Raw genomic sequence first — 19,690 nt, forward strand, 5'->3', positions numbered from 1 at the left:
TTTTCCACTTTCTCACATGCCCAAATTGCATGTACTGTTGTTCCTGTTTCCTTCTTACAGCGAAAACATCTGTCTGATACTGTTGGGTCCCATTTATTTAACTTTTTGGGCGTGGTGTATAGCCTGTGTAACCAATTATATTGTATCATGCGTAACCTCGTTTTTATTGTATTTCTCAGTTCTGGAGCATAGCTTTTCCCATAGTTCATTTTTTAAATCTTTATGTTTAGATCTTGTTCCCATTTTTGTTTGTGTTTACAGCTTATTTCATCATTCTCTTTCTCATGCAGCTTGATGTACATGTTTGTTATAAATCTTTTAATTATCATTGTGTCTGTAATCACATATTCAAAGCTGCTTCCTTCTGGTAACCTCAGCCTGCTTCTCAATTTGTCCTTTAAGTAGGTTTTCAGTTAGTAGTATGCAAACATTGTATCGTGAGTTATACCATAGTTTTTCAAAAGATGATAAATTATTTCCAAAAAAACAATTTTCTATTCTTTTGATCCCTTTTCTCTCCCATTCTCTAAAAGAAAGGTCATCTATTGTGAAAGGGATTAGTTGATTTTGCATCAATAATAATTTTGGTAGTTGGTAATTTGTTTTTTCCTTTCTACGTGAATCTTCTTCCAAATGTTGAGCAGATGGTGCAGTACTGGTGAACTTCTATATTGCACCAGTTTTTCATCCCACTTATAAAGTATATGTTCTGGTACCTTCTCCCCTATTTTATCTAGCTCTATCCTGGTCCAATCTGGTTTTCCCCATGTTTGATAAAAATCTGATAGATATCTTAATTGTGCTGCTCTATAATAATTCTTAAAGTTTGGTAACTGCAAACCCCCTTGTTTGTACCATTCTGTTAATTTATCTAGCGCTATCCTTGATTTCCCCCCCTTTCCATAAGAATTTCCTTATTATTTTCTTTAACTCATTGAAGAATTTCTCTGTTAAGGGAATTGGTAACAATTGAAATAGGTATTGTATCCTTGGGAAGATATTCATTTTAATTCAATTTACCCTTCCTATCAGTGTTAATGGTAAATCTTTCCAATGTTCTAAGTCATCTTGTAATTTCTTCATTAATGGCTGATAATTTAATTTGTATAGATGGCCTAGATTATTATCTAGTCTAATACCAAGGTATCGGATTGCTTGTGTTTGCCATTTAAATGGTGATTCTTTTTTTAAAAACTTTGTGAAATCAGCATTATTCATTGGCATCACTTCACTTTTATTTGTGTTGATCTTGTACCCCGATATTTCTTCATATTCCTTCAATTTCTTATGTAATTCTTTTATTGATAATTCTGGTTCTGCTAAGTATACTATGATGTCATCTGCAAATAGACTGATTTTATATTCCTTCTCTTTTATTTTTATCCCTTTTATTTTATTTTCTGTTCTTATCATTTCTGCCAATGGTTCTATTGCTAAAGCAAACAGTGAGGGAGATAGTGGACATCCCTGCCTTGTTAAAGAGAAAATGTTAGAAGCCTTTTCCCTCCAGCTATAAAAATCAAATATTTGAATAGAGACCATTGTCCCTTAGATACAAGATGGCACATGCAGTGAGCAAATATTTCTGCCAACCGGGAGTTTCAATGTTACTTTTAAAATATTAACCTGTTGTGAATTTGACATTTTCTATATTTACCTAACATTACTCACATTTTTCTTGACTTTTTACTTTTAATGTTTTAAGTTTGAATTTAATTTAGATATATATCATGTAAACAGCCCCTTCCAACCCATGAGCCCGTGCCCCCAATTAACCTACAATCCTGTTCCTTTTTAAGGGTGGAAGGAAACCACGGCACCCAGAAGAAACCCACATAAACATGGGGTGAACATACAAACCCCATACAGCAGTCCTGGATTCAAACCCAGGTTGCTGGTGTTGTTAATAGCTTTACGCAAACCCCATCACCCTACTGTTATCAGGTACTCCTTTGGGTACACTTGTTTGAGGTATTAACATGGCATCATGTTAGTACAACAGCATAATAAATATCAAAAATTTAAAAACGTCTCTAATCAAGAAATTTATTAGTCAAACCACAAAGTTCTTTGATTTTGGGTGGAATGGCAACAGTTATATCAATCAATCATGGTTACCTGTGAGCATGATTAAGCGCTAGATCTGGTCTCCTCATACGTAGATAACAAGTTACAAGCTTGCTTTCGATAAAACTGGCAATGCTCGAAATCTTTTCATAGGATGCATAAAACTGGTTTCTCAAAACTGCTCCCTTGCTACAAAGCTACACAAAGCAAAATAACACTTAAAGGTTATACTAGCAGTTATAAAAGAGGAAAAAAAAAACTCTAAATCTACAATCTATTCCAAACCATTTAATCTTCTCCAGTTAGGATTATAGACCACAGATAATGAAACAAATTATGAGGTGAAAATTGGAATATTTAGTGTTCGCACACTATGTTCTTCAAGTTCTGTATCTAAGACACATTCAATAAAAACAATAATCCTTTACTGAGCACCTCTAATGTAAGAAAACCAGAGGTACTTCACAAGAATGAATATTAGCCAAAAATCTGACATTTGAACCCAATGATTTAAAGCAGGCAAGCAGTTCCTTAGTCAAAGAGATAGCTTTAAAGTACATCTTAAAGGTTTGAACCGAAGCAGCTAAAGACATTAGTGCCAAAATCATATTATTGTTGTTTATTAACAAGGCAGAGTGAGTATATTGCAGGCACTTCACAGGAGACAATGCTCTCCATTTCTCCAAAACTGAAAAAATACAATTTCTTGTGATGGTAAATAGAGTTTCAAATTCAACATTTCAATTGCCATACAATTGCACAAAACAGCACAACACTCTCAATATAAAAATAAGTTACAAATCTAAATGTTTGTCTTATGACTATGGTGTGTAATTTGAATCTGCCATTTTCTGCTTCACAAGCAAGAACACTAACAACTGACAAACTGATTCTTTTATCAGTGGACTGGTTCCGAAAGGGATTAGAAAAACATAAGATTTTCAGGATTGAATGCAGAGAATTGTAAAGAGACAATATTAAACTGCATTAAGAACCTGTTAACATGAATAAGAGGAACATAAAGATTCAATTTAAGGAAACAGGACTTTGAGCAAGGATTTGGTGAGGCCAAATAAATCTGCACTGAAATATGTTATTTATATCTTCAAATTCAATGATGGGTACATTTACCTAGGAATTTATCTGGGATATGGTAGTTTTCCTGTGATGAGAATTAAAAAATAGCCTGCAAATGATGTGGCTGAGAAGAAAAATAGAATTTTTCCCTGAGAAATAGACTGAAGAGGACTGAGAGGAATAGCTTCTCACTAGCTACTGCATGATCTCAAGACTAAAATGAGAAAATATTTCTTCTCTCAGAGGGTAGCCATAGTACTGACTTGCTTTCCACCATCAGTAGTTTCTTGCATTCCAAGATTTCATGCAATTGGTGAAAGGATACAACACAAGTTGAAAAGTTCCACCAGAACAATGAACTTGTGGCCTATTTGTTTAAAAATACTCTATGAAATTTTAAACCTACAGGTGTTTACAAGTCAAAGTGCTTCAAATCTTTTTTTTTGCCAACAGGAAATATTTTTATTGAATTATACAGAATTCTTTGAGGACTAGAGAGGGTGCATACAGAGAAGACTTTTTTTCCTCTAAAAGGAGAATACAAAAGCAGAAGACAGAGTCTCAATAAAAAAATTAAAACAGAAATAAGGAAATATTTATTTCTCAAAGTACTGCAAATCAGAAAATGCTCTGGCAGCAGAATTCTGGTGTATACTTAAGGCTGAGATAAATATATTTTTAATCAGGAAGGAATTCAAGAGTTTATGAAGGTAGGAAAGTGGACTTCAAGAATGTCAATCTACCATAATTTAAAGAACAGTGGAGCATGTTCAAGTGACTGAATGATTTACTGCTGATCCTATTTTTTATGGTCTTATGAACACAATGGGTCACATATAGTTTCCTATTGTATGATTCTGCATTTACTTTTATTACACCAAGAAATTATGTTCAAAATTAATTATTACACAATGCCATTATATTGATTGTTATTTATTACCCCTTTTATATAGATAATTAAAGCCAGGTATCATCTGCTTTTTGAGTGCTTTACCTAGCATAGAAAGTGGATGGGGGAGTCTGTACTTATTCGGCTTTAATCCGCCAAGGTCCTGCTTCCTTTGCTTCAGGAAGCTAGCTTGCTGTGTAAAAGGACTCACTAACCTGTTCTGTTCTGTGTGAGCAAGCAAGCTGGCTACGAGACGGGTTGTGTATACAGCAATAATGCAAATTTTCAGTGTAAAAAGGGCCAATGATTAACAAAGCAGTGTGTGAAGTACTTTAAAAGTCCTAGAATTACATGCTTTGAACAATACCATAAAGAAGATAGGACATTTAAATTTGGACATACAGCACAGTAACAGGCCATTTCAGCCCACGAGTCTGTGCCACCCGACTTACACCCCATGTTAGTCTACACCCCTAATACATTTTGAATGGTGGGAGAAAAATCGGAGCCCCTGGAGAAAACCCACGCAGACATGGGGGGGGGGGGAAATGTATAAACTCCTTACAGTTAGCATGGGATTTGAACCCCAATCCTGTCCAGATCCCCAGCACTGTAAAGACATTGCCATAAATGCTATGCCAACCATGCTGCCCTTGTTTCTCATGTTAGTGGCTGGATTCTTATTTTTGGGGTAGGAATAGCAGAAGATCAGATTTTCCCCAGCTTCTCTTAATTCTGACCAACCCACTTAATGGAAGTAGGTTGTATCTGTGCAGAAAATGTTTAGAGTTGGCTTTCCCAGCACCAAATAGACCAGCTCTCCTACCCCAGGTACCAGAATATAGTGCAAAAAAGAATCTATAGTTTTTACAGAGCATGTCCTGTCCAAGATCTGCAACACAATGAATATGAGAATCCTAACAGCACTCTCACAATTATCATGCAAACACTCAATTCCATCATAATTAAATCTGTTCTGATAATCCCACATTCCATACCAGTCCTTGCAATGTGTTTTTCTTTTCCTATTTCCATGGTATGCTGACTGGTTGCATTATGATCTGGTTTGGTAATTTGAGTGCCCAGGAATGCAGAAGGCTACATAAAGTAGCAAACATAGCCAAGTCCATCTTAGGCACTGGCCCATTCATCGAAGGCATCTATGTGAGACCCACAGCTTCACGAAGGCAGCCAATATCACAAAGAACCCCAATCACCCTGGTCGTAAACTCTTTTCGCTGCTATCTTTGGAAAGAAGGTACAGAAACTTGAAGTCCAGCAATGTTCAAGTACAATTTTCTTCCAATGGCTTCCAGGTTGTTGAACCTCCCTTACTGCTTTAATCATAAACTATTATGGCACAACAAAATGACCTGTCTGCACAGTTGAAATACCAATTTTTTTGTTGCACGAACTGTAGCTGTGAATACTGTTTTAACATTTATTGTCTTTCTGAACTGGGTAATTTATTGAATACTACTGGTGTTAATTTTAAAAAAAAAACCAAGTATCTGTTTGACTGCAGCAAATATCTACATTGTAATTTAGTGTAAGACAACAAACTCATGATCAATTATATAGTTACCATGGCTTGCAGCAGGATCTCTCTATCCAGACTATCCAGAACAAATATAAGATTTCTTTGCCTTCACTTACCATCCAAGCAGTCATATTCAACAGATAATTCCCAATATCCCCAAGGTCTATTGCCAATATCTGATGTATTTCTCTTCCCCTTTCACTATTTCAAATGGTACTAATCATATCACTACACTGTTCCACTCTTTCATTTTTGTTAGAAACACAACCCCACATCAAATGCGGATCATTCACCTCCTCCCTTCCCATTATTCAAAATCAGAACAGTCCTTCCAGGAAAAATGATTAACTTCTTCAAATGTTCCATGTTCAAGCTCCATATTGGGAAAATGAATGCAGATTGGATGACTATTTTGCAGAATGTTTTCATCAAGCTTGCTAAATACTGATCTTCCAATTGTTCATCATTTTAATTCTTCAGCTCAATCTCATCTATCCATTCTTTGCCTTCCATCCTGTTCTAATGAAGCTCAATGTAACCTTGAGGTATATCATCTCACAACTTGGCATGCACAAAGAATCATCACAGAATTTCATAATTTCAGATAATCAGCCATTCCAGTCTCATCTTACATATTTTTTTCTGCTGTTTAAGATTTAAAACCTCTTTTACTTTTAGATATCTCCAGATATGGCTGGAGTAAACCATTATATGTATATATTGATCTGTTTTAGCACACCCATTGGCTGACTGTACACCTGTGACTCCTCTCACAGGCTCCCAAATAAAGGGAACTGTTCCACAGGCCCCTCCCCAGTGCAGGACAGTAAAGCAGCAGCCTTTGTTCTATTACAAATAAAAGCCTCAGTTTGCTCAACTTCAGTCTTTTGGAGTCATTGATCATGCATCAATGGCTTTTGTTGTTCACTTTCCTTTATTATCCAATATTCAGTTGGTGTTGTCACCATTTGTATCATTCAATCTTACTTGGTCTCCATGTCATCACAGACCTTCCCCTTCTCTTCATACTAAAATTCATTACATTTCTACTCCACCCAGTTCTGATGAAAGATCATCAATGTAAATCTTAACTGTTACTCTCCCCATTAACGCTGCTTGATTTACTGAGAATTATTGCATTTCTTTTTGTACACAGTTTACTTCCCCAGAAATGAGCATACCACTAAGAAATAAAACTTAAAGATGCATTTCCTGATGGTGAATTGTAACAGTGGCAGAGCTACTTGCAGAAAAGGTTCCTGAATAAACTTATTTGCATACTAATTAAAATAATTATCGGCAAAAATATATTGTAATTAGCTGCCGCACATTGAAATTCGAGTGCAGTTTCCAAAAAAAAGTCATTTTGGCTAGCATACCAACATGCAACTTGGGGTCTGTGCAATTAGTACTTGCCTTTTTCACTTGTTACTCAGATAACTATGCTAGGTCTGTTGAACTTTTCAACATATTTTTCAAGATTGACATCACAAAGCAGAAATAATAAGCAGAATAAGCCAGAAGACCAAGTTTCAGTTGTGAAACTTAATGATTTGTGGGAACAACAGTTTAAAATTGATTTGCCTGAATGTCTCACAGATATTCAAGAACATTCAAAAGAGGACAAACAGTTTCTGGATTTAGTTTCAAATTCTATTAAACATGTTGATGGTCACTACCGTACTTTGAAGACAAGAACAGGAGGAAGGAGACCATGATATCATGAGTACTGGAATTTTTAAAGTATTTTCAGTTAAGATGTTGCTGATCCATTCACTTGCTTATGAAACTGTAGTGGCGACTTCTCTCTGACTTAGAGGATGCAATTTTTAATGTCTCAAAGGGAAGAATGTGGAAGTAAGGGCCTGCCTGGTGGAGATCAGTACAGATTGATAAATGATAATTAATGCCTTGTGCTTTGTAAAATAATGCAGAGGGTTGTAAATATACAGAGTGAGAGGCCCCATGACTTGTGTTGCAGGGTAACCCTTGCGTAGCCAGTAAATTTCCAGCAGCCTGGAGTTTCCCCAGATCAAGTGATGTGCCAGAACAATACCCAAGGAAAGGGGAACCTGGTTACATGATTGGTTCACATAATGATACAATTTTCAGATGATGTTTAAGATTTTAAAAGTGTTTAAGATTTTAAAAAGGGACAGAGAGTAAATGTGGATAGGCTTTTTCAATTAAGAAAGGGGGAGATTCAAACTAGAGGACATGGTTTAAGATTGAAGGGGGAAAATTATAAGGGGAACATGAGGGGAAATTTCTTTACGCAGAGGATGGTGGGGATGTGGAATGAGCTTCTGGCAGATGTGGTCGAGGCGGGATCATTGGTTACATTTAAGGAAAGACTGGATCGTTACATGGATAGGAGGGGACTAGAGGGGTATGGACCGGGTGCTGGTCAGTGGGACTAGGAGGGTGGGGATTTGCTACGGCATGGACTAGTAGGGCCGAACTGGCCTGTTCTGTGCTGTAAGTGGTTATATGGTTATAGTGTGTAGCTTAATGCTGAGAGGGCAATGCTTGTCACATGGGAGTATTTTTGATTGGTCAAGCCAGATTGCAACAGGATATACAAACCCATGTAATTGTATATACGAGCTTGTGTGAAATAAAAGAGTACCAGGAAACTTAAGTTTCCGAGTCCTCCACTCTTTAAAGCATCAGCTGGACTGGATGAAGGGGGTCAAAAACCAACCATCCACAACAGAAGAGATAGACGTTGCAACAAAGAAGGCTCTTTGAAATATGAGAATAGCACACAACTTTACATGAAACTTCTAAAAGTCAGTCTTTGTAAAAATTTCAGCCAGGTAACTCCTGGATACACGTTAGCAAATCACACACCACCTTGAAGATTCATTCATTGTGTCACTTAGAGTACCACACTGGTGTGAAAGAATTGTAGGTACTACCTTCAAGTAGATGTACAGATGAGCCCTAATTCACTAAAATTTGACCAAGCATGCTAAAAGAGAACATGAAACCTTTGAAACAAAATAGGCTGCAAGTTCACAGGGCAGAAGAGTGGTGCAGTTTTAAGTGCTGCCGCCTTTTCCTCAGTCTTCAATCCTGATGTTGGCTGCTGCTTACATGTTCTTTCTATGATGACAGTTTTCCTCTGGATGCTATGGTTTCCTCCCATATACAAAAATATACTGGTTGAATGGGTAATTGGCTACTGTAACTTACCACTAGTGTAGGAGGGTGGCAGTTGAATAGGGGAGAGAGGATGGTTGATAGGAATACAAGAAAAAAGTGTTTGATAGTTGTCATTCAATGAGCCAAAGGACATAGTTCCACACACTATGAAAGCTGTGAGGAAATCTTTCTTTTGCAAACTCATCCCACAGTTACTAACAATTTATATTATTCATCTTCCCAACAGTTCAAATGTAGAATGTCAGTAGAATAAGATCTCTCCAAGGTGATAATAAACTGAGCTCTTAATAAAATCTTTCAGTGGAAATTAATGAAACAGGGCTATTTAGGATGGTCAGACATACAAGGAATAAACTGGGCATAGAAGCATCAATTAAAGGAAAGATTTGTGCCAACAAGCATCTTGCAATGAAGCACAAGTCTAATTGATCTGTACAGATGAATGAAAATAAAACAAAAACTGGAGATGCTGGAAATTTAAGTACAGAAAACTATGGAAATACTATGCATAGAACATTATAGGCTCTTCAGCCCCAGTATTATGCTGACCCACGTACACCTACTCCACAGCAGATGGTGGGGGAGGGAAGGAACAACTTTCTTTGATCAAAATTGTGTCCAGAATTGAATCATATGGAACTGTAATGCTATTCAGGTTCAATAAAGTTTTAAAATTCTGAGTTTTGCTGCTCTGACATTATCTTTGCCCATCTGAATGAATTTGGGATTGAACAAAATCAATAGATATCAAATAAGACCACCTACAAAATGCTCAATGACATCACTATTATAGGCAATGTAACAAAAGATATTCCATCTCTAGACACCAGGGTAATCTTTACTTTCTCAAAACAGATATACAATGAACTACTTGAAAGACATTTATTATTGAATACTGAATGCAGAAGATTTCAGATTTCTACAACTCTGAGATTCCTTTTCTTACGGGTGAAGCAGAATTACCACTTGTGGGTAGTGCAAAAAAAATTACTGGGAAAAAAAACATACACATGTAAACATAGAATTGTAAATAGATAATGAATGTAAACACACTGACTGTGTGATACAAAGAGAATTAGAAAAACTAATAAATTGCAAAAGTTAGTATCCTTAAATGAGTCCCTGATTGAGTTTGTTGTTGAGGAGTCTGATGGTGGAGGGGTAGCAGCTGTTCCTGAACCTGGTGATGTGAGCTTTTTGGCACCAATACCTCTTTCCTGATTATAGCAGCAAGAACAGAGCATGTGCTAGGTGGCAAGGATCCTTGATGATTGCTGCTGCTCTCCAACAGCAGTGATCCCTGTAGATGTTCTCAATAGCAGGGAGGGTTTTGCCTGTGATGTCCAGAAATTATTGAGTGCAGAAATTATATAAATTCTAGTGATATTTTGCAATCAACTTTGTAAAGTATACAAGTGACCAGACTCATTACTTCCAGATTTTGATTTTTAGACCCCCATCTAAACTCAATTATGATAAATACCATTGGAAATAAAATCAGAACATTCTATGATAAAAGCATTTAAAAACATACAGCAGCAGAAAGAAAGAGATGGCAAGAAAAAAAGGAAAGAGATATGAAAGACCTGATCAGAGAGATGCTCAATGATCAGGGATCGTCAATGGAAGTGAAAGTTAAAAGAATCTAGAAGTACTGACAACCATTCATTATGGTGCAGGTGGTTCAAGGGGATTCCTACATTGAGTAGCTCCACACTATTACTTTGTGCTCCCTTGCTAAATTCCAATGTCAGAGAACAGGCTTTGAAACAATGGCAATCAGTTGACAGCAAGTTTGGGGATTTCATGTTTATGCACAATGACTAAAAATCCAGACCCTATGTAATGCAGGGAAATGTCATGAGTAATATAAGGAAATATTGGCATTTTCACCTCATAATCTGGCATGTTATTTTCCAAGCCGCTATGAGCACTGAAAACAAGTGATTGAAAAATAAAGTCAGCTTAATAAATAGTGGCAACTACCTCTAATGCTGTTCTGAATCGTCCTGCTGCAACTGAATACTTCTTCTGGTGGTAGTAAAAACTTGCATCTTTTAAAGCTTTAGCAAGCCATTTATCCATCTGAGGTGCCAAATTTAAATCACAGGAATTCATAGATTCTCCTGATTTGGTGACTTCACATGCTGACTGATCACTTCTGCATTCTTGGGATTCCATAAATTCATAAATTATTTGTTGTTCATCAACAAAAACCAATTTCATTTCAACATCCATGACACTTTTTAAGGGCACACGACTAAGAGAATGAATGGCAGGTGGATCCTGATGTTCAATTATTTTCAATTCTTTCTTACTGGAGCATTTGTCCTCACTTTCTAATTTTCTTTTTATCCCTAAACTGTCAAATGTATTCTTTCTCTTCAGTTTGACTTTTCTTGTCTGTGATATCCTCTGTTTTAAATAGGATTCTGGTTTCCTGCTACAAATGTTGTCATTCCCATTAGAAGGCATTGGAAGACCCTGTGCATCATCCAATCTGTTTTGAAATAAATTAATAGCATCCAATTCTTTTGCAATATTTTTGTTGAGAACCAAGCTCTGTTTTCGATCAGAACTTTTCAGAATTGTAGAAGCCATATCCAAACATTGATACCTAAACAAAGATTACAAATTTTGAATGATTAGAATTTACTTAGAAATGCATACAATTTTCAATCACATCATTGTCTCTTAGACTTTTAATGTAGCAATAACTTGCTCTAAAACAGACCAATGATGAAGGAAAATCACAAATTTAGTTTGACATAGAAGGACTGGACAATGAACCATATGTACGTCAAATGCCAAAGATGTGCTCTCAATTGGAATCTTAAAGCAAAAGAAAAATGTAGAACCTGTCAAAACCTCTACTAAAAATGCATCGAGCAGTTCAATCATGAAAGTGTCCAGCACAAGATAATGTGCAGCAAGGAACTCATCCTTTCCAGCAATGGAAGCAGCAGTTGAATCTATTTACATACACATATATAAACTAACCAGGATGCAATTAATGCTGGGGAATGCTATAGCTTCCATTACAAGACAAAAACTGTACCTACGTCTCCAGTGGTCTTTTAGACACAATAAATACTCAGCAGGTATTAGAGGTGTAAATATAGAGGGAGATCAGATAACTGAAAGCATTATGGTGTTGTAATAATCGAATATGTCAACTTTACTTATTTTGACTAGTCATATACACAAACTCAAGCTAGCACGCTGGAACATCAGAACCATGCTAGACAAGGCTGACAGTCACCGACCTGAACGTCGGTCTGCCCTCATCGCACATGAACTCCTCAGACTTGACATCGACATAGCCGCTCTCAGTGAAGTCCACCTTGCAGATGTAGGCAGCCTCCAAGAATGCGGTGTGGGCTACACACTCTACTGGTCTGGCAAGCCTATGGATGAACGACCCCTATCTGATGTAGGCTTCATGGTCAAGAACTCCATTGCCTCCAAACTCGAAAACCTCCCGACAGGCCACTCGGACTGGATCATGTCCATGCGACTCCCCCTTCAAAATAAGCGTCGCATCACCCTCATCAGTGTCTATGCTCCAACCCTCCAAGCGGAACAAGCAGAAAAGGACAAGTTCTACACTGATCTGCGCAACCTCATTCAACGCACCCCTACAGCTGACAAGGTTGTCATCCTTGGCGACTGCAACGCTCGCGTCGGCAAAGACTCAGAAACCTGGCCAGGAATCCTGGGCAAGCATGGTGTCGGCAAGTGCAACGACAACGGGAGCCTCCTGTTGGAGCTCTGCGCAGAACAGCGGCTTGTTAATACAAACAACCTTTTTCAGCAGAGGGACAGCCTGAAGACTACCTGGATGCATCCCCGATCCAAACACTGGCACCTCCTGGACTACGTCCTGGTGCGAGAAAGAGACAAACGAGATGTGCTCCACACCAGGATCATGCCCAGCCCGGAATGCCACACTGACCACCGGCTGGTTCACTGCAAGCTCAACCTTCACTTCAAGCCAAAATCCAGGAACAGTAAAGCCCCCAGAAAGAGGTTCAATGTTAGAAACCTGCAGTCAGACGAAGTGAGAGGAAACTTCCAGGAAAACCTCAAAGCAAAGCTCGAGGACACAATCCGCCTCACGGACTCATTCCCTGAAGCCCTCTGGGATCAGCTGAAGACTACCATACTGCAATCCATTGAAGAGGTTCTGGGCTTCTCCTCCAGGAAAAACAAGGACTGGTTCAACGAAAACAACCAGGAAATCCAGGAGCTGCTGGCAAAGAAGCGAGCTGCCCACCAGGCTCACCTTGCAAAGCCGTCCTGGCTAGAGAAGAAACAAGCCTTCCGTCACGCATGCAGCCATCTTCAGCGCAAACTCCGGGAGATCCAAAATGAGTGGTGGACTAGCCTTGCCAAACGAACCCAGCTCAGCGCGGACATTGGCGACTTCAGGGGTTTTTACGAGGCTCTAAAAGCTGTGTATGGCCCCTCAATCCAAGTCCAAAGCCCACTGCGCAGATCAGACGGCAAAGTCCTCCTCAGCGACAAGATCTCCATCCTCAACCGATGGTCAGAACACTTTCAATCTCTTTTCAGTGCCAACCGCTCAGTCCAAGAATACACCCTGCTCAAGCTCCCTCAACAGCCCCTAAGGCTAGAGCAGGATGAGGCCCTCACCCGGGAAGAGACAAATAAGGCAATTGAACAACTGAAAAGTGGCAAAGCAGCAGGTATGGATGGAATTCGCCCCAGAGGTCTGGAAGGCTGGCGGCAAAACTCTGCATGCCATACTGCACGAGTTTTTCAAGCTCTGCTGGGACCAAGGAAAGCTGCCTCAGGACCTTCGTGATGCCATCATCATCACCCTGTACAAAAACAAAGGCGAGAAATCAGACTGCTCAAACTACAGGGGAATCAAGCTGCTCTCCATTGCAGGCAAAATCTTCGCTAGGATTCTCCTAAATAGAATAATACCGAGTGTCGTCGAGAATGTTCTCCCAGAATCACAGTGAGGCTTTCGCGCAAACAGAGGAACTACTGACATGGTCTTTGCCCTCAGACAGCTTCAAGAAAAGTGCAGAGAACAAAACAAAGGACTCTACATCACCTTTGTTGACCTCACCAAAGCCTTCGACACAGTGAGCAGGAAAGGGCTTTGGCAAATACTAGAGCGCCTCAGATGCCCCCCAAAGTTCCTCAACATGGTTATCCAAGTGCACGAAAACCAACAAGGTCGGGTAAGATACAGCAATGAGCTCTCTGAACCCTTCTCCATTATTCCTTACCTTTGGTTACTTGGTTCCCTTGGTTGTTTGTACCTAGGTTTCTGTAGGGGTCATTGACCCCACCAGTATTTGTGTTTTACGTATCTGTATAATTTATATGACTTTCTCCATCGGGCACACAAAACTCAAAACGGTCAACCAGTTTACCTATCTCGGCTGCACCATTTCATCAGATGCAAGGATCGACAACGAGATAGACAACAGACTCGCCAAGGCAAATAGCGCCTTTGGAAGACTACACAAAAGACTCTGGAAAAACAACCAACTGAAAAACCTCACAAAGATAAGCATAGACAGAGCCGTTGTCATACCCACACTCCTGTTCAGCTCTGAATCATGGGTCCTCTACCGGCATCACCTACGACTCCTAGAACGCTTCCACCAGCGTTGTTTCCACTCCATCCTCCACATTCATTGGAGCGACTTCATCTCGAAGTACTCGAGATGGCAGAGGCCGACAGCATCGAGTCCACGCTGCTGAAGATCCAACTGTGCTGGGTAGGTCACGTCTCCAGAATGGAGGACCATCGCCTTCCCAAGATCGTGTTATATGGCGAGCTCTCCACTGGCCACCGAGACAGAGGTGCACCAAAGAAGAGGTACAAGGACTGCCTAAAGAAATCTCTTGGTGCCTGCCACATTGACCACTGCCAGTGGGCTGATATCGCTTCAAACCGTGCATCTTGGCACCTCACAGTTTGGCGGGCAGCAACCTCCTTTGAAGAAGACCGCAGAGCCCACCTCACTGACAAAAGACAAAGGAGGAAAAACCCAACACCCAACCCCAACCAACCAATTTTCCCCTGCAACCGCTGCAACCGTGTCTGCCTGTCCCGCATTGGACTTGTCAGCCACAAACGAGCCTGCAGTTGACGTGGACATTACCCCTCCATAAATCTTCGTCCGCGAAGCCAAGCCAAAGAAAAAAGAAAGATACACAAATAGAGTGTGCAGATGCAATGAAATTCTTGCTTGTTGCAGCTACATTGGAGCACAAATAGATGCAACAAACAGTAAGTATTAATTAAATTAACACAATGCGCCATAGGAAAGAAGACAATATAGTGTATGTTGTAAGATAAATATTCATAGTTGCAGATGTGCAATGATATTATGTTTCAACAGTGAAGACAGATCTTTGGTGCCTGGGAGTAGTGTTATGGTTAGGGTTTATGTGGAGGTTCAAGAGCCTCAGCTGTTGGAAAACTTTTTTTAAAACAATAATTCGCCATGAAGGTAGTTGTGTTTTGGAATGGGAAAGTATGAAGGTTACATGAACTTCCAATCACAGAATATTTTTAAAAAGTTGGCTTACATTGAATTCCCAACCAATTAAGGATTTAAATCAATTGGGCACAGATTTAGTACAATGGAATGTAACTGTTGTAACTGTATTGAAACGAGGAGTCAATGCAATTGACTAGGCTGAAAACAAAAGCATTCAGAAGTTACAGCAAACCGAAAGAGATCCAAAAAAGATTACTTTTCAGGAGTTAAAGTATGGAAGAGAATTTGTGGCAAATCATGTAGCAAACAAAACACTCTTGATAATGTTCCCAGGGAAACTGGCAGAATGGAGTGAGTGGGATGAAAAAGTCATCCTTCAACCAAGAAGGAATCATTGTCCCACCAATCCCACCTTTCCCACTCCTTGGTATCTTCAAACCAAACCTGGGATTTTGATTGGAGATCACAGCCATTAATGGCAGTTTTAATGAAACTCGCCTCAAACCGTGCATCTTGGCGCCTCACAGTTTGGCGGGCAGCAACCTCCTTTGAAGAAGACCGCAGAGCCCACCTCACTGACAAAAGGCAAAGGAGGAAAAACCCAACGCCCAACCCCAACCCACCAATTTTCCCCTGCAGCCGCTGCAACCGTGTCTGCCTGTCCCGCATCGGACTTGTCAGCCACAAACGAGCCTGCAGCTGACGTGGACTTTTACCCCCTCCATAAATCTTCGTCCGCGAAGTCAAGCCAAAGAATGAAATACAATTGAAACAGTTTAAAAGGGACCTGAAGACCACTTTCTTCAAAGAGGGTGGTGCATATATGGGACAAGCAGCCAGAGGAAGTGGTGAAGAGACACAACTGTAATATTTAAGATATTTAGACAGATACATGGATAAGAAAGATTTGAAGTGAGATGGGCCAAACACTGGCAAGGACTAGCTTTGTCAAGTCAGATTGAAGAGCAGGTTTCTTGTGCTGTAAAAGCCTACACGCAAGTACACACATACAAAAAAAAAGCCCAAGATTATGGGTGAGACAGGTTTTCTTCATTTTGTCGCCAAGTGCCTCAACGGGAAATTTAATTGACAAGTTGTTCCGCGTTTGTACACGATTTTCACGTTAAACAGTGAGAAAAGAACATTAAATATGTCGGGCCCGGTACATTTCTTTCACTGATAAAGTGAATCCTGGAGACGCGATTCTCCGCAACCAGGCACCACACGAGACAAATCCTCCGGTTCATCTAACAGAGGGGTGGATGTACCACAGAGTAACAAGCCATTTCGGCCTACGAGTCCGTGCCGCCCAATTCACCTCCAAGAACGTATCCTTTCTGGGCACATTTTGCGGGGCAAGTTAAACAAGATAATGTTTACCCAGAGTGCTAACACTGGCAACAGGTACTAATCGGTACTTCGAATGGAAAATGGTTTCTTAACATTGCCTTTGTAATTATAACTCACTGGTAACACAAAGAACCATGAATCTCTCTTAAAGGAAGGAGTTACCGCAACCAAGCGTTTGATGCTGAGCTCAAGCACGTGGCCCTTCGTACTGCCGCCGGGTTTGAATGCAGACAGTTGGTGACGTGGAATCCTGCGTGCTGGCGGGTTTGAATGAAGACAATTGATCACGTGGAATCCCGCGTGCTGCCGGGAGTGAATGAAGACAATTGACGGGGAGCCCGGTTTGAATGCAGACAGTTGGTGACGTGGAATCCCGCGTGCTGCCAGGTTTGAATGCAGACAGTTGGTGACGTGGAATCCCGCGTGCTGCCGGGTTTGAATGCAGACAGTTGGTGACGTGGAATCCCGCGTGCTGCCGGGTTTGAATGCAGACAGTTGGTGGGAGCCCTCGTCAACTTCCATCTGGTGTTCGCTGAGAACCTTTGGAGCCAGTTTAGCTGCTAAACTTCAGTTCTTTTAACAAACTGATGGAGATTTAAAGTTGTTCGACAGATTTCCGCAGATATTTATACCTTATCAGATGCCTTTGATTTTTTTTTTGTTCCCGTTTAATTCTGGCGAGCAAATGAAACCACATCTGAAGAATGCGAGCATCATTATCCAAATGATTCAGTTGGATTGTTGATACCGGGCCTTATCTGATGACATCCACTGCGACATATTAATGTGAACTGCGATGGAGGGACATAATCCTCGTGTAAAGCCTTTCAGCAGGATAAACAATCGAGGAATGAATAAACGCAACTGCAAACTTGCATGTTCCACAGATGTCAGAACCAACAGCAAAGTACAAGAATGTGTCAGTGATTCCGATCCAATCACAATGGTTTCTATTGACGAAGATACGGCGAATAACTCATTCAAGTGAACCAAGAAAGTCTGCAGACGTGATTGTGGGTTCGAGGAGCAGGGTCTGTGCATTTACATCAGTCAATGAACGGCCACAATCGGCCTTTTAAGCGTCGAGCGCGAAAGGAAAATTGTCTCAACGCTGTCATCGGACGATGTCATCTCACGCCGGGGATCGATGCCTTGACCCCAGTCCAATGCACGGAGTCTGCAGATGCCAGCGTTCCAACCAGGCGAGTGGAGAGTGGGCAACTGCATTGTGGGATTGAAATGACCCAAACTTTTGCGTGAGTGCAGGAACTGAAGGAAGAAAAGATTAAAATGAAGGTATAAACTTGGCGTGGGAAAGTCGCAGCAGAAGAGAAAGGAAATGAATAGCAATAGCAGACCATTTTTAAACCGTGTGGGAAAGTCTGGCGCACAATTTGGAAAGCCCGTGGGGGGGAAATGCCATGGCAGACCTGACTTCCCAGCATGCCGTGTGGCAGACAAACCCCTCCATGCTGCGTGCGGTCAGCCATGCATACAGCCCTTTCTCTGCCGCATGGCATGCTGGGAGGGTAGGTCCGCTATCGCTCTTTCCCACAGTATATAAATTGTACGGGGGTGGGTGGGAGAGAGAGGGTCTCGTGATGGAGTAGTGGCTAGTCAGGAAAAACCAGCCCTCCACAGAGAAAGTTTTTTTTTCAGAAAAGCAAAGCTTCAAAATATAACATAAAAAAAGTCGTTAAATAAACAGTGCAAGAAAAGCATGAAGATAGCTCCAAGGAAAGTAAAGCCTACAACAACAATTAAGGAAGAAACAAAGAAAGCACTTGATCACAAAGAAGGCCTTACCAGAGTCCGAGCCAGGAGCTCCCCCAAAGAGTACGGCCTGAGCTGCAAAGCTGTTAAGCGGGCAGCAGCACACGGGCGACATCTCCCAAGTGGGCTCGAGCATGGCTCGCAGAGTCAGAAAAAGACATGTCATGATAGAAAAGGGCTCATTATTGAGCAAAGACGTGGAACAAGAAAGAAGCCGTAGAGGAAGCTAAAGAACTACAGGAAAAAAAACAAATCCAGATGATCGTCACCTTGCAGAGTACTTTGTTTCCATTAAAGTTTTTATTTGTTCATCAGTGTCTGAGTTTAAAGCTATTAGAAATACTATGCAAGAAACAGATGCAAAAATCCAAAGATTGGAAAATGTAATGATGGAAATGAAAAAAGTGAAGTAAAGAAGTGGAAGACAGTGATAGATGTAGAAATGGAGGTGAATGAAAATAGGGACAAAGAGATTAAGAATTCACATGACTTATTGGCCCAGAAAATTTTGATTTTTTTTTTAGTAAATGTAATAATATTAAAATAGTGGACCTGAAAGAAGGCTAAGAAAGTGCAGATATAAAAGGATTTTTAAAACACTGATTTTGGGAGCAGAAAAACTCCAAGAAGAGATGGAAATTGAAAGACCCCATCAGGCATTGGTGCCAAAACCACAACTATAGCAGAAACTGCATTCCATATTGGTAAAACTACTGCAATACATGACAAGGGAGAAAATATTGGACCTGGCTGTTAAAAGAGTAAAAGAAATCAAGATACCTTTGGAATACAATGGGAAAAAAAATTCTTCTACCCAAACATAAACTTCGATCTTTTAAAGAAGCATAAGGAGTTCAACTTAACAAAAACTTTACTATGGAAGAAATTTTACAATTTTGTAATACGTCATCCTGCAGTTTTGAAAATATTCGTCCCTGGCAAACAAAATAGACTGTTTTCAGATCCAGGAGAAGATCGTCACCTTGCAGAACAATTGCCAATTCAGCAACAAGGAAAATAACAAAAGGACTGGTTAAAAAATGTATATAAATAGGTTTGAAAGTTAATAGTTTTGTTTTATTTTTCAGAAAAATATATTGTAATTTCTCTGGGGGGAAGGCTGGGATGGGGGAGTGTAATGGAAGATTTAAACCATGTTTTTTACTTTTCCAGCCTTTGCTTCTACAAGGCTGAGAACCTGCTTGATTTTTAGAATCACCAGACATAAGCTAAATTCCACCAAGGGGCCAGAGATGCTGTTATCTGACAAAAGGACATCTGTACCAAGAACATTTAATCTTCCTGCTTGTTTTGGTCACAGACTGTCAGAGGCCT

The 19,690-nt window shown here is 40.1% G+C and overlaps 2 protein-coding genes across 2 annotated transcripts in view; one reads left to right on the top strand and one right to left on the bottom strand.

Moving 5' to 3' along the window:
* Positions 1 to 16,816, bottom strand: part of LOC138742473 (spermatogenesis-associated protein 16-like) — a 74,159-nt gene extending 57,343 nt beyond the window's left edge. The window contains exons 1-3 of the mRNA XM_069896949.1: positions 16,745 to 16,816; positions 10,728 to 11,358; positions 2,119 to 2,264 (exon numbers count right to left, since the gene is read on the bottom strand). Coding sequence (XP_069753050.1) covers positions 2,119 to 2,264; positions 10,728 to 11,342 — 761 coding nt within the window. The 5' untranslated portion in view covers positions 11,343 to 11,358; positions 16,745 to 16,816. The remainder of the gene's footprint in view (positions 1 to 2,118; positions 2,265 to 10,727; positions 11,359 to 16,744) is intronic.
* Positions 16,817 to 16,999: 183 nt separating this feature from the next.
* The window catches only part of nlgn1 (neuroligin 1), a 437,869-nt gene continuing 435,178 nt past the window's right edge, over positions 17,000 to 19,690 (top strand). Inside the window, exon 1 of the mRNA XM_069896960.1 lies at positions 17,000 to 17,878. The gene's annotated coding sequence lies outside the window, so the exon portion shown is untranslated. The remainder of the gene's footprint in view (positions 17,879 to 19,690) is intronic.

The sequence above is a fragment of the Narcine bancroftii genome, chromosome 9 (genome assembly GCF_036971445.1).
Source record: "Narcine bancroftii isolate sNarBan1 chromosome 9, sNarBan1.hap1, whole genome shotgun sequence".
Classification (NCBI taxonomy): Eukaryota; Metazoa; Chordata; class Chondrichthyes; order Torpediniformes; family Narcinidae; genus Narcine; species Narcine bancroftii.